Source organism: Salminus brasiliensis, chromosome 18, assembly GCF_030463535.1.
Source record: "Salminus brasiliensis chromosome 18, fSalBra1.hap2, whole genome shotgun sequence".
Taxonomy (NCBI): domain Eukaryota; kingdom Metazoa; phylum Chordata; class Actinopteri; order Characiformes; family Bryconidae; genus Salminus; species Salminus brasiliensis.
In genome coordinates this window covers 16,273,302-16,286,781 of record NC_132895.1, presented here as the reverse complement: position 1 = coordinate 16,286,781, position 13,480 = coordinate 16,273,302, and the positions used below count along the sequence as shown (strand labels likewise).

General features: G+C 42.5%; 2 protein-coding genes across 3 annotated transcripts in view; both read right to left on the bottom strand.

Moving 5' to 3' along the window:
* Positions 1–2,375: 2,375 nt before the first annotated feature.
* On the bottom strand, positions 2,376–4,364 carry LOC140539501 (uncharacterized protein C11orf87-like). Of its 2 annotated transcripts, none has more exons than XM_072662220.1 (2): positions 3,928–4,364; positions 2,376–3,766 (listed from the first exon to the last, which is right to left on the bottom strand). In XM_072662220.1, the coding sequence occupies exon 2, from the start codon at positions 3,605–3,607 to the stop codon at positions 3,146–3,148; it is 462 nt and encodes a 153-aa protein (XP_072518321.1). In that variant the 5' UTR covers positions 3,608–3,766; positions 3,928–4,364; the 3' UTR covers positions 2,376–3,145. The 2 variants fall into 2 exon arrangements, with proteins under 2 accessions (XP_072518321.1, XP_072518322.1); XM_072662221.1 differs by having other exon boundaries at positions 2,376–3,763.
* A 3,563-nt stretch (positions 4,365–7,927) lies between these two features.
* The window catches only part of ddx10 (DEAD (Asp-Glu-Ala-Asp) box polypeptide 10), a 29,383-nt gene continuing 23,830 nt past the window's right edge, over positions 7,928–13,480 (bottom strand). The window contains exons 17-18 of the mRNA XM_072661710.1: positions 12,954–13,120; positions 7,928–8,284 (exon numbers count right to left, since the gene is read on the bottom strand). Coding sequence (XP_072517811.1) covers positions 8,083–8,284; positions 12,954–13,120 — 369 coding nt within the window. The 3' untranslated portion in view covers positions 7,928–8,082. The remainder of the gene's footprint in view (positions 8,285–12,953; positions 13,121–13,480) is intronic.

Below are 13,480 nucleotides of genomic sequence, written 5' to 3'. Positions count from 1 at the left end.
GAGTAACTTTCTATGTAGCAGTTCAATGTAGCTCAAACAGATGACAGTTAATCTTTTAATCATTATTATAGATTCCTACGCCATGCCTGACTGAATCTATTCACAGCGGACCCTTCTACTTTAATTAAACAATTAAAGAGACCACCCACACACACACACGGAACGTGCAGTTATGCAGAATGACATGCACAGCATAACATGACAGGTGACAGGTGATGTGGTAAACATTGATTAACTTCACCTACACTGGCATCTGTCAAGGAATGGGGCATGTTAGGTGTTAAAAGCAGGAAAAATGGGCAAGTGTAATAAGTAATGGGGTCATGGGGCCCCAACTTACAGGACTCAAAGGACCTGCTGCTAATGTCTTGGTACCAGATACCACAGGACACTTTAGAGGTCTTATGGAGTCCATGCCTCAAATGCTCAGATCTGTTGTGGCAGCACAAGGGAGGAGGGGGGTAATCAATATTAGGCAGGTGGTACCAGTGTTATGGGTGATCAGGTTTTAAGCACAGTAACACTGTCTCTCATAGTATAAAATATCTAAATGATTAGTGTAGTCTGTGCAAACCTCACTCTTCTCTGCAAAATGCTTCTAGTCCTAGATATTCTTGGGTTGTCTTGCATGCACAGCTTATATGTCTATAATGTTGATATCAGGGGACTGTGAGGGCCTTTTCAAAAGCTTTAGTCTGTTTGTGTCTCTTCAGGCGTGGTGGAGTTTGGGGTACGTTTTGGATCTTTATCCCATTGGAGAAGCCAGTCTTATTTTAGCTGAACTTCAGGCCCTTTACCCCTCCACCCATGCAATATTACCAGTGAAACCGGCGGCAATGCAACTACAAAACATGATAGATCCAACCTCATGCTTCACAGTTGGCAAGGTGTTCTATTTTTATGTAGTTCCTTTTTTTTCTCCAAACATACCTTTGCTGAGCCTTTGTTTATCAGGCCACAGCACTTGTTTCCAAAATGTATCTTGGTTCTAGATGCTCTGTAGTGAACATCAAGTTCAAGAGTTTTGTGATGAGGTCACATGTAAGGTTTCATTCTTATGACTCTTCTATAAGGTTATGTTTGTGCAAACAGAGGCGGACCACCATGTCTGACTCAGCTAAACCTTGGAAGTCATATGAGGGTTTAATTTGTTTGACGTTGCAGCACACAAGCCGGTCTCTTGATACCCTCATGTTTCCCTGAACTGACATTTCTTAAAAACAGTATACACTGTAAAATAATTTTAAAATAGCCCTCTACTGCCTTTCCCTGCCTTGTTACTTTCATCTTTACACATCTGCTTAGAGGAGCCCATGTTTAAGGAGTGTTAATACAAGGTTGGAATAATCAGTTAATGTATAAATCTTGGAAATCTGATTCAGCTGACAGTTTGTACCTACAGTTAGTGACATGCCTCATGTCTGATTTGTTAATAATGGTCCGAGATCTTAACCAAATAAATCAGAACCATTGCAACACTTGCATTGTCAAACTTTTACACAGACCAAACTGATTGATTTGATTTCTTTTTAATGCTATGAAAGGCAGATTGACTGTGCATTATGATATATAGAAAAGATTGTATTTTTATGTAGTATTAGTTTATTAACTGTCACTGTGTGCACTATGTCTTTTTAAAAGAAAGGTTTGTCATTTTGCCATGGTAACCCAAACCTTTACATTTAACTGTGTATATACCAATCATCAGAGCTGACAAAAAGTGGCATTCAGGATAGATTATTCAGGCTGAGAGCATAATTAGAGACATGAAGAGTATTCACACAAAATATTGAGATATGTTACATATAGATAGATAGATAGATAGATAGATAGGCAGATATGTAGGTAGATAAGTAGGTAGATAGGTAGATAGGTAGGTAGTTAGATAGATAGATAGGTAGGTAGGTAAATAGATAGGCAGGTAGTTAGATAGGTAGATAGATAGGTAGGTAGGTAGATAGGTAGGTAGGTAGGTAGATAGATAGATAGATAGATAGATAGATAGATAGATAGATAGATAGGTAGGTAGGTAGGTAGATAGGTAGGTAGGTAGGTAGATAGATAGGTAGGTAAATAGATAGGTAGATAGATAGGTAGGTAGGTAGATAGATAGATAGATAGATAGATAGATAGATAGATAGGTAGGTAGGTAGATAGGTAGATAGATAGATAGGTAGGTAGGTAGATAGGTAGGTAGGTAGATAGATAGGTAGGTAAATAGATAGGTAGGTAGATAGATAGGTAGGTAGATAGGTAGGTAGAATGGCAAACAGACAGACAGACAGATCCCCAAACACCTGAAGACACTTCTAAGCAAAAAGACAGAGCTTGGACAACATAGTTTAATATTCTTTATTTGATACTTTGCAACTACAGTATGCCTCAAATAATACACTATAAAATATTCTGAGGGCTATATAATAAATAAACAGGAAAACCTTCCCCTTTCTTTTCTCACTGAACTCTTAGGTGGGCCTTCAAGGCTTTATACACAAATGTGCTATGTACGATCATGGACTCCTGGTTATGCACATTTGACATGACTGCCGTGGTAGCCTGACTACAGTAACTTCATAAAGAACTTCATGACTAATTAACGAGTGAATAAACAGTGACAAAACAAAACTCCATCGTTTGATCACTCACTTGACAGCAGCTTTTTTTAGACCAGGATATGGAAAGTAGTGCAGGCAAAAATACATTAACTGCTGTGTTTTATACAGTGCTGGCTTTAGGAGTCTGGTTTGTTTCATATAAGAACAATATTAGGACACTCTTCTCCATATAAAACACTACAGAAGAGGGAAGTTAGTGATCAGCACCTTGGACAGCGCACCACGTCCAGTTTGATGAAACCCTCCTGATGTCCTGCAGATGTCCTGTCCGGCTTTGTCACCATCCATCACAGTCCGCTGATGATGCAGGAGGGCCAGTATGTACAGAAAAAGGAGGGACGGGACTTATTCTAGCCTACATTGGAGGAGGTTGTACGTCAACGTGTAACCTCTTTCTGGAGAAGAAACCAGAGCAAAGTACTGTAGATAGATTTCCAGGGTTCCTACTGCTAATACGGAATGGCATTGGTAGGTATTGGTTGGTAATTATTGGTGTATTTTCTGCATATTTACAAGTCCCACGTAGGTTATCATGACACAGCAACAGCCTCGAGGACCGCTTCCTCCACGCCCTTCACATCCTCAGCAGCTGGGGGTAAAGTGGTGGATGGATCATCAGGAGTGGCACTTTGCTTGACCGAGGAAGCTGACCGGGGCTCAGCGTCTCTGGGAGCCGGACGGATGATGGTGCAACGCCCCAAATCAGGCTTCGCCCTGGCCGGGACGGGGCTGCGCTGGTCCCGCTCGTATTCCTCCTGCGCTCTCTCGATCTTCCTTCTCTTCATCTTGCCTTTGTGGCAGTGGTGTGTGGTCAGAGACAACGCCACGATCGCCACGATCACGACGCCCAGCAAAGTGAGCGCAGAAGTGGAGGAGAAAGGCGGCGGGAGCTGCTCAACTTTCTCGGCGCATGTGGCGTTGCAGTCGAGCCCCTTACCGAAAGCCCCTCTCTCTGCTGCCCCGAAGCTCATGGCTAGAGGGCTGAAGGGCATGGTTTTGAAAGCAGGGGGGGGGGGGGTCCCTCTCTGAGGCTTTGGGTGAGAGATCAACTCTTCAGAATCCCAGACTGGTTTTCAGTAGATCGCGCTTCTCCAGAGAAGACCCTTGGGTGGCTTTGGTGGCGTCTTTACGCAGCGAATCCCTCAGGACTGCTTAAGAATGAAGCAAGCATGAAAAAAATGAACGTCCTGGAAGTGAGAACATGCAGCAAACTATCACTCGATTCAGCCCCAATATAATTAAAAACCACGGGTTGTACTACTAAAATACAAATATATATAAGCTGTTTAAAATATTATTATTATGATCTTACCTGATAACTGTAGCCGGTCCCAGCAGCGTCCGAGCTAACAGGCAAATCCACACACACAGGGTGGTTTACAAAATCTCTCAGACTTCAGCCCACTCCACGCCACCAGATCACTGACGTATAAGCTCCTCCGAAAGCCTCCGATCCAGCAGATCCAAATAATAATCACAGCTCAGACAGGGTTACAGTGATCCACCAGCAGCTGCACCTCCGGACGCGTCTTCAGCAGCCCGTTCACAATTTGTCACAGAGTGAAAACGAGAGGCTGGCAGTGCGCGCCGAGCAGCCCCAGAAATCCTGTAGCTCTCTTCTGCATGCTGAGAGACTGTGTTCAATTAAACCAACCAGAGAGAAAATCATAAGGCTGCACGTAATTTGTCTATGAGGAGGCGTTAGAGTCGCTGCTGTCCAGCGCTGAAAGCGTTGAGTGCGGATGGCGTGTTGCCCCATCACTCAACAGCATGCACGATCTGACGATCTGGACGAAATGTCAAGGCAATAAATCCTATTAACAGCAACCCCATTAGTTCATTTTTACAGGGATTCAGGAGAACTAATGTATAATATATATATATATTTTTTTTTTAATTATTTTATTTATTTATTTATTTTTTATGTATATATACACAGTGTTACACATAATTTTGGGCACCCCTGGTCAAAATGTCTGATTACCAGAAGGAACAGCTAAAGATGACACAATTCTTTAATATTTCAAGAAAGAATTTCATGCCCTATAAAAGGAACCTAAAGCAAAAGTTAGGGAACCCTGTATTGTACAGTAAACACACTATATGATGTTTAATTCAGGGGCATTGCAAACCCTTTAGCTTGCACCTAGTAAGATTCACTGTGAAGCTTGAGATCTGTTTATGGCCATTATCATCTTTTCATCTTCACCTTTTTTTTACAGACAACGTGATGTTTGATTCCAGAATTTGCTGGTATTTAATTGAATCCATTTATCCCTCTACCAGTGAAATACTTCCTGTGCCACAGGCTGCAACGCAAGCCCAAAGCATAATCAATCCTCCCTCATGCTTAACAGTTGGAGAGGTGTTCTTTTCATGAAATTATGCACCCTTTTTTCTCCAGCCCAAGCTTTTGCAGATCACCTTCTTAGCCTTGATAACCACCTTCTTGAGCTTTGTCCCACTTTCATAGTTTTCAGGTTATTTGAGAATTGTTTAAACAAACCTTAAAAAATGCTTTGCATGCAGTCATTACTATTGTCCACAGAGCTCCTGTAGTGTTAGGCTTTTTCTTCTCCACACATCTCTAACACAGCCCCACAAGCTCTCGGATTTTAAACCTGGCAATTATGCTGGCCTGGATTTCTTCTATATTAAAACGCTGCCTCACTTGTAGCAGGATGAGGCTTATATACAGTATGTTTTATTGTAAGAACAAGTCATTTTTGTATCCATTTTTAGGTTTAATCTCATCCTTGTATAATAACAGATTATAAAAAACAGCTGCTAAACATCAGAACATGAAGTTCATGTGAAAACATTTATATATTATACTATTAGCAGAGATGCCCAAACATTTGCACAAAACTATACCTATACAGACTCTCCTGTAAAGGCTTAACATTAGATGTTGAAACCTTTTTGTGAAGAGATCAATGTGTTTGGAACATATTCTGAAGAGGCTGGATGGAGCTCCATCTCTCCAGGAAAAACAGTTACACTGCTCAACAGTCCAGTACTACAGGGCATTACACCCCTCAAGCTTGTGCTTGGCATCGGGCATGGAGAGCTTTGGCTCATGTAAGGACTGCTAGAGAGTGTCCCATTTTGCGACTACTGGTTTTCTATGGTAAAATGACACATTCTAACACCAGTGTGAGCAATGAGTGTGCCTTAAAGTTACTGAATCTACTACATTTGGGCATATAGTGTACTTATGACACAAATACAGAGCTATAAGCACTTCTTATTCGTCACTTGCTGTTATACCCACAGATTCTGGTGGTGCCATGACTGGGCATGAGTTACATGCTGTGTAGTGACACTGCCTCCCTTAGCACCAGTCTGTTGCCCCTAAACTTGGCCAGCTAGTCTTGTGCCAGCTGTGTCCTGTCCCCTACGAAATGACCAAACATTTAAACCAACAGACCTAGACAGGACACTAAACAATGGTGATTATACCCTGCAGTAATTTGGGCATTTAAACTGGTTTCTATTCACAAGTGCTATGTTGTGATGACACTGTTTGGGAGGTAAAGCTTGTGTGCACTTTGTAAGACCACTAATAAGTATTAAGCAAACAAGGGAACACCAGCCCCCTTTACAATTCAATTCATGACAATGTCTCTAGATACACACCCGCAAAAAACAATAGACAAAGCTCAGGCAGGAGGATGGGATAAAAAGGTCCCATAGGCCACTTCATTAATACCCCAAAGTAGTACATGGTATTAGGAACTACTCTCACAGCCTTCCACGGAGTCGCTGGAAGAGGGGATCTGAATGTAAAACAATCCCTGCGGGCCCGCTGGACTGTGACACCCCGGCCCATCACCTACTGGGGGGGGGGGGGGTCTGCTGTGGATCCATAGACTGTAATTACCCATGTCAATGCACTCATTCATAAATGATTTGTCCCGTGCCAAGTCCAATCCAATCCTGTCTAGAATGGCTTTGCACGAACCAAACATGCGCATGCACGAGTTCCAGGTTTACCAGCACCCACTTCCTCAAAATGGTAATTGGAATGAAATGAAAACACACCCTTCGTCTTGGGAGGCCAGCATTTAAATGCAGAAAGCATTCCCTTTTCCATTTGAGAGAGAGAGGGGCTGCAATTTGAGCATTAGCCCTAATGATTGTGTCTTCCCATTGTGCTTGGTGCATATTGTTATTCAGAAATGGCCTGGGCGCAGAATGGAACCTTTCCACGCCCTTCTGTGCCGAAATAGTTATTGAAGCAGAGAAACAGCGGTGAGGGAAATAGCTCTCCAGGCAGGATGCAGGGGCTCCTAATAAACTCACATCTGTGATGGATGACTGTGCACCCACAAAGCCAAAACACAAAAGAGTCACTCCAGCCCCCTTGTACACAAACACAATTCATCTACGTGTTTGCCAGCCCTGTCCGCAGCTCTGACTCGCAGCTGTGCTCGTGAAAAGAGGAGCGTGAGGATAAACATACATCAGACCCCCACTGGCCAGGAAACAATTCACTTCTCCAACACAGAGATTAAACTGCTTACCGATTGGGTTGCAAAAATTACAAAGGAAGTCAATGTGATTTTACAAAACCGTCGGCCGCTGTTTACGGAAAGGTCCCACACGCACAGCGCGAACACGAGTGGAAATCGGCCCCTCGTACAAGAATAGTGGTGCAGTGTTTTATACGAGAAGATGGGATCACAAAGATCAACCAACGAGAAAACAGTCATGGAAGTCCTTCAAGGCAACAATTCTGAGGCCGCCACTAAGAAGACTTCAAAGTCGCACACATGCTAAGCCATGGCGGAGAGTCAAGGTTTTTCATGTAGAGCCAAAGCAAGCCCTCTCCAGAGATGAGCTGGCTGAATGCAGATAACCAAATACTTCAGCACACGGCCTTTGTGCTCTGACTGGAGAACAACAGAAGCCAATCGCAGCGCCTCTCCCCTCTACTTCAGTCTCAGGAAGGGGAACGGGGAAAGAAACTGCATGCATGCTAAGCAGAACGGTATTGTGATTGGACGCAGATTTGAATGGCACACAAGAAAAGATTGTCAGTAGTTAAATTAAAATAGGATACAGAGGGAAGCTGAGAGCTGCATGTGTTTTGGTATGAAGACTGGCACCAGCAAAGAAAGTTTCTTTGCATCTTAGTGTGAAAAACAGATGCTTTTAAGCCACCTGGTACAGGGCCAGATGAGAATTCCTGACTTCATCTGCAGAGATGAAGACAGATTTCAGGGCAGAAACAGGCCGGCAAAATCCAATTAGACCTGTCTGAACAAAGTCAAGTGGCAAAGTTAAGTGAAAAACATTCAACATCCAGAATATCAAGTTTTATTCGACAAAAAAACCAAAACAAAACAGAAAACCACAGCATGTATGAAGACTGATGTGACTGCTCTGCAACTAGAGTCCACTATGGGAGGAGTACAAGAACGGGGGGGGTGGGCCCAGGCTGTGGTCACAAGGTCCTGTAGAACTAGCTCTGGTTGCCCAGCAAATGCAGCACCAGTTCTTCGTCCTCAGCCAGAGAGAGGCCAGTGTCCAGAGGCTCTGCTGCTGAGGTGTGCTGCCTGGCCTTTTTCCTTCCTGTTCCCCACTGCTCATCATCATCATCGTCATCTTCATCATCGCTGCTGCTGCTTCTATGGGTCCTCTTTCTTCCAGTCAGCGCTGGAGCACTGTTTTAAAAGTGGAAAAGTACAAAGGGTTAAAATTGACACAGAGGTCCTTTCAGAAAGTCTTTATAGCCTAGACAGTCCACTCAGCAGTAATATTTCTTGGCAATGACATCAAGAAGTTGCTTCCAGTAATGGAAGAACAGATTTCTATCTTTCTGAATGGGGAGAGACCTGAAAAAGCCAAAAATGAAAGGCATGCTATTGTTTCGAAACATCATTTGAAATCACCGGCAAAAACAGAAAATCAAACTAATAACACTGCTTATCTGGTATCAAGACTTAACGGAGGCTGGCGCTAAAGGAGCAAGGCTAACATGTAGAAAAGCATCCTTACACTCAAATCCATGCAAAAATCATGCCTATACCTTGAGGAAGGTCTCAGACTGAAAGCTTGCAGATTAAAACGATGTGAATGTGCAGGTGCTTTTCTACAAAAAATGACAACAATGGCACACAGAATTTGTGTTCTTTGGCTTAGGTAGGACTGACAAATTCCAGAAATGTTGGTGTTGACTTTGAAAAGACTCAATTCTACACAATTTCTTCAGTTCCAAACATCAACATAGGAAAGGAGATCAAAAAGGTATATGAACCTGGCAAGCTCAGGAGACAAGTGTGAATGCTGTCCAAAGACATGCATGTATAAAAGCAGTTAAGTACATAATGTACTATTATGGTTGACTAATTGAAGCACTAACATAAAAAAAGATATCTGATCTAGTGGCCAAACTGAAAGGAAAAAACATGGGTTTGTGCATTAAGGTTGTACTTAGCACAGAAAAGAAAGTCTTTTATATCACATTTTAAAGTCCATTTTATTTGTCCTTCACAGGTCAACTTTTTTTTTTTTTTTTTTTAAAGAGGTTTCTGTAATAAAGCAGCTCTACCTTAGCTTGGCTAAAGCGTCTAGCAAAGCTGTCCCATTCACCTCGGTTATCACCTTTGGGTGGATAGACATTTTAACACTAGCAGTGCTGTGTGACTGCAAGCCAATTTTGGTTTTGATGAAACAACATTCGGTCAAAGGTTTTTCATGAGTTTATCCCAAAAAATCCATGTAAATCTTAATTTTAAATCAGGTCTTTTTTATTTATTTTTTTTTACAGCCAGACCCACAAGCGCAGGGCTATGTGAGCAGTCTGCTCGCAGACAGTGTCTCTGGGCAGCGTTCCCTCCAGTCTCCTGACAACTTTAAAGAGCTTGCCAGGCTCCTGTATGATGAGGGATGTGTATGCATGAGCACACTCGTGCATTGCTCCTCAGATTATCCCACTAAATGAGCCCAACTAGGCCTGCTGCTGAATTATTTAAACATCTCATCTAAATTGTTCCTCCACGGCTGGTTTGTTTTTTGTGTTAACAATGAACTATGAGCATAAAGCCAGGGTAAATAACGGTGTGTCCAAGTGCTGCACTTAATACAGTCTGTTCCTAAACGGTGTTGCCCTATATTACAGCTATGTAAACTAGCTCAGTGCACTCGGGTGCATCCTGGACAGCTAATACTTTGAAAGCTTCATTGTCGCCCAAAGACTTTTTGCATGAAAGGGCATTAAATGTCATTCGATCTATTTAACAGTCAGGCTTGTAGTGAGCACACATCATTAGCCTTTTAAGGCCTGTTGACTTCCACTCGCTCTCATAAATCACTGGCCAGTTCCTCACTGCGCACTCGCGCACAGCTGAATTTGGATGAGAAAGCCCTGGCGAGGCTCTGCAACAAGAGGCATCGATGGGGCTGTCCATAAAGGATGCAGCGGAGCTAAAAACAATATAGCTTAAGATGTGTCTAATGCAGGCAGACGGGGGATAAAATAGCCACGGAGGGGCCGTGCTTCAGAGCTGGTGGGGAGTGGGGGGTGGTTGGGGGTGGAGCGGAGCCAGGCAGATGCAGCCAGTGACAGGTGGTGTGTGTGAGGGCAGTAGTGCGTGCAGGAAGAACAGGTAGCACACACAAATGAGCGCAGGCTTTAGTGCAGGGCCTGGCTCCGGGCCCAGTCATAAACCGGCAGCGGCTGCTCTGGAATACAGCGGGACTGGAGAGAGCGAGAGAGAGAGAGCGCAAGCGCCTATCAGATTTACAGCAGCACCAGCCTCTCCTGCATTCGCAGAGTGTAGCCATGCAGTAAACACCCAGCCCACAGCCATTAATCAGACGCAGCGCTGCTGTCTGAGCCGCACCGAGCCGCTAGCATCACCTGACCCACACTACCCCATACACACCACAGAGGAGCGCAAGAGGGGTGCGAGAGGACGAATGAATGAATTGAGAGTGAGATAGAGAAGTGGAATGAATGGGAGAGGAACTGAAGAAGAAAAAGGGAGTGAGTGAATGAATGTAAAGAATGTGAGAGTGTGAAACAGCTAGACGAGAGAAAGCAAGAGTGAGAGAGCTGAAGAGAGGTAAATAATGAACAAATGAATAGATGGGAAGGAATGACAATGCGAGAGTGTGAGAAAGAAGAATGAGAAAGAATGAATGGATGATGAATGTGTGTAAGGGAGGGAGAGAGAGAGCGCGCAGAGATAAGCACAAAAAAGAATTAAGAGATGGAATAAGAGTGAGAGAAATGGGCAGTGTATGTATGTGAATGTATGAGAGCAGAAAAAGAATGAATGCACAAATATGAATATGAATGAATGAAAATGAGAGAGAGTAAAGCGGTGCATGAATGTAAGAGAGCACAAAAAATAACTGAATGGATAAAAGATGAATGTGGGGGTTGTAAGAATGCTCTAGAGCATGAAAAAAAATGAATGAATGGATGAGTAAATGAGAGAGGGAGAGGTAGAAAATGAACAGTGTATGTGTATGAATGCATGAGAGCACAAAAGAATGAATGAAGGAATGAATGAATATGAGAGAGAGGGGAAGGGTATGAATGTATGAGTAGACAGTTGGTAGCAATAATTGGAACACATGACATAGACGAGTGGAGAGAAAGACAGGCTGAGATTCACCACAGCAGCATAAATCTTCAGTACAGTACTCTCTTCAGGCAAGACCACATTACCTCTTCCTCCATCTCCCACTTTAAATCTGAATGTAATTACAAATTTTATGGACTATCCTCTGCCAGCGCGGGATCAATGCTTTACACTGCCAGCCAATAAATGAATCTGGTACTTCTATAAGGGAATAACTCCTTCTGAGAAGCAATTATGCAGTGGACTCCAGGACTGATACACACAGGGCCAGTGTGCTGCAAAACCTAATGAAACTCTGTAGACCCAATATGTGCAGGAGAAGCAGCAGAGTCTGTGCAGTAATTAAGTGCTGGGAGAATCAATTTCTCATTTTGGAATAATTAGGGGATTATGATTTGGTGTTCTGGCTTGGTTTACTATAGCAGGAGATTTTAAATGCCCCTGATTTACTGTACGTCTCAGCATGTTACACAAATGTCTTAAGGCAGAAAAAGAGAGACTTAATATGCATTACATATATATTCATAAATGATGAACCTCAAATAATAATCTAGATCATGGAAAATTAAGTTTGGCTTGCTTTTTGTACATATCTGGTTTGTATGGTTGTATGGAAACACTAAAAATGTCAAAACGTTACCCAGTCTACACAGTTCACACAAAGACAATAAGCATTATTAGAAAAACATTTTTGTGAGACACTTTTAAAGGACAAAACACTCTACTACTCTACTACTAAAAACTACAGGATTTTGAAAATCCCAACAGATTAGAAAATCAGAGCACATCTCACACATTTACAGGTGGGTATTCACAGGTATCCTTAAATATCAGGTCACTATCCAAACAACGCACACATGTTAAAATTTCCCACACCCCAAATCTCACATGAACCAGCATAATTTTGCACTGGAAACTGTGCACCTAGCTGCCCTTGTCAGTGCTTTTTTTATGTTCAGAGAAGCACCAAAAAGGCTGAAGAGAGGTAAATAATGAACAAATGAATAGATGGGAAAGAATGACAATGCGAGAGTGTGAGGAGAAGAATGAGAAAGAATGAATGGATGAATGTGTGTGAGGAAGAGAAAGAGAGCCCTTGTCAGTGCTTTTATATGTTCAGAGAAGCACCAAAAAAAGAATAACAAAGCCAACCTATGTATGAAGTTCTAGCTGGGAAAACAGACATAATTCTGTATAATTTATATTATACTATATTACTTATATACATCTCTACCCAGCTTCACCTTCTCTCTTTCTGTCCTTGTTTGGTAGTTCTCATTCCACACATTATAGAGGTACTACAAGCATAGCTTCCACAGCAAGGTTTGCTCTTTTCTTCATTTTTCAACTAGACTTTAAGTCAAAAATAGGAGATCGGTTGGAAGGTTTAGGATAAAGTCATTGCTACTCTCACAGTGCTCTCAGACTTTTAGATTATCTGCGCGATAATCATTTCCAATTCACCTTCCGACCAGGAAATTGTTTCAGAAGGGCAAAATCAGGGTAAATAAAAAAACAAAGTGTACAAAAACCCCCTATAAACTCTGTTACATAAAACAGCAGTCATTATAGAATAAAACAAACCACCAGAAAATGTATGGGCTCTTTAACACTGCTGTAGACATGCATACCAACACAGAAACAATAATAACGTGCTTGCTTTTCAAAGAGGCAGACTTCAATTAGCTTCAATGTAAGATCACAAGCAAAATGTGTGCTTATTGCCTAAAGCCATTTTTACCTTTCCTCATCTTCATCCTCCGAGTCTCGCACTTTGTCGGGGTCAGGCAGTGTGCTGGGGTCAAACTCTTCATCGCCAGCTCCTGCCAAGTACACCGCCACTTCTTCGCCTTCACTTTCATCCTCGTCATCATCATCATCACAATCACCATCAGCAGCTTTCTTCTCCTGTTTGAAACAGCAGGAACCCAAAATGACTGTATATTCTCTGAGCCACTTACATCGACTATTCACCATTGCCCTGCACACTTTAGTGTTCACCTTGCTCCCAATACACCAGATCCAGCTTATCTGCTTATCATCAGCTTCCTCAGTTGAAGGTGGTGTGTTAGAGCAGAAAACCTTAAAATGTGATGAGCCAAGAGGTCTTCTAGTATCAGGGTTGGGAACCACTGCACTAGACAACCACATTTCTGTTCATGTTTATTAACCACCCAGTTACATAATATATTACACACCATTACACCCAGTAGGCAACAGTAATGCTGAGGAGGAAACAAGACACTGGACAAATCTTTGCTTTTCTGT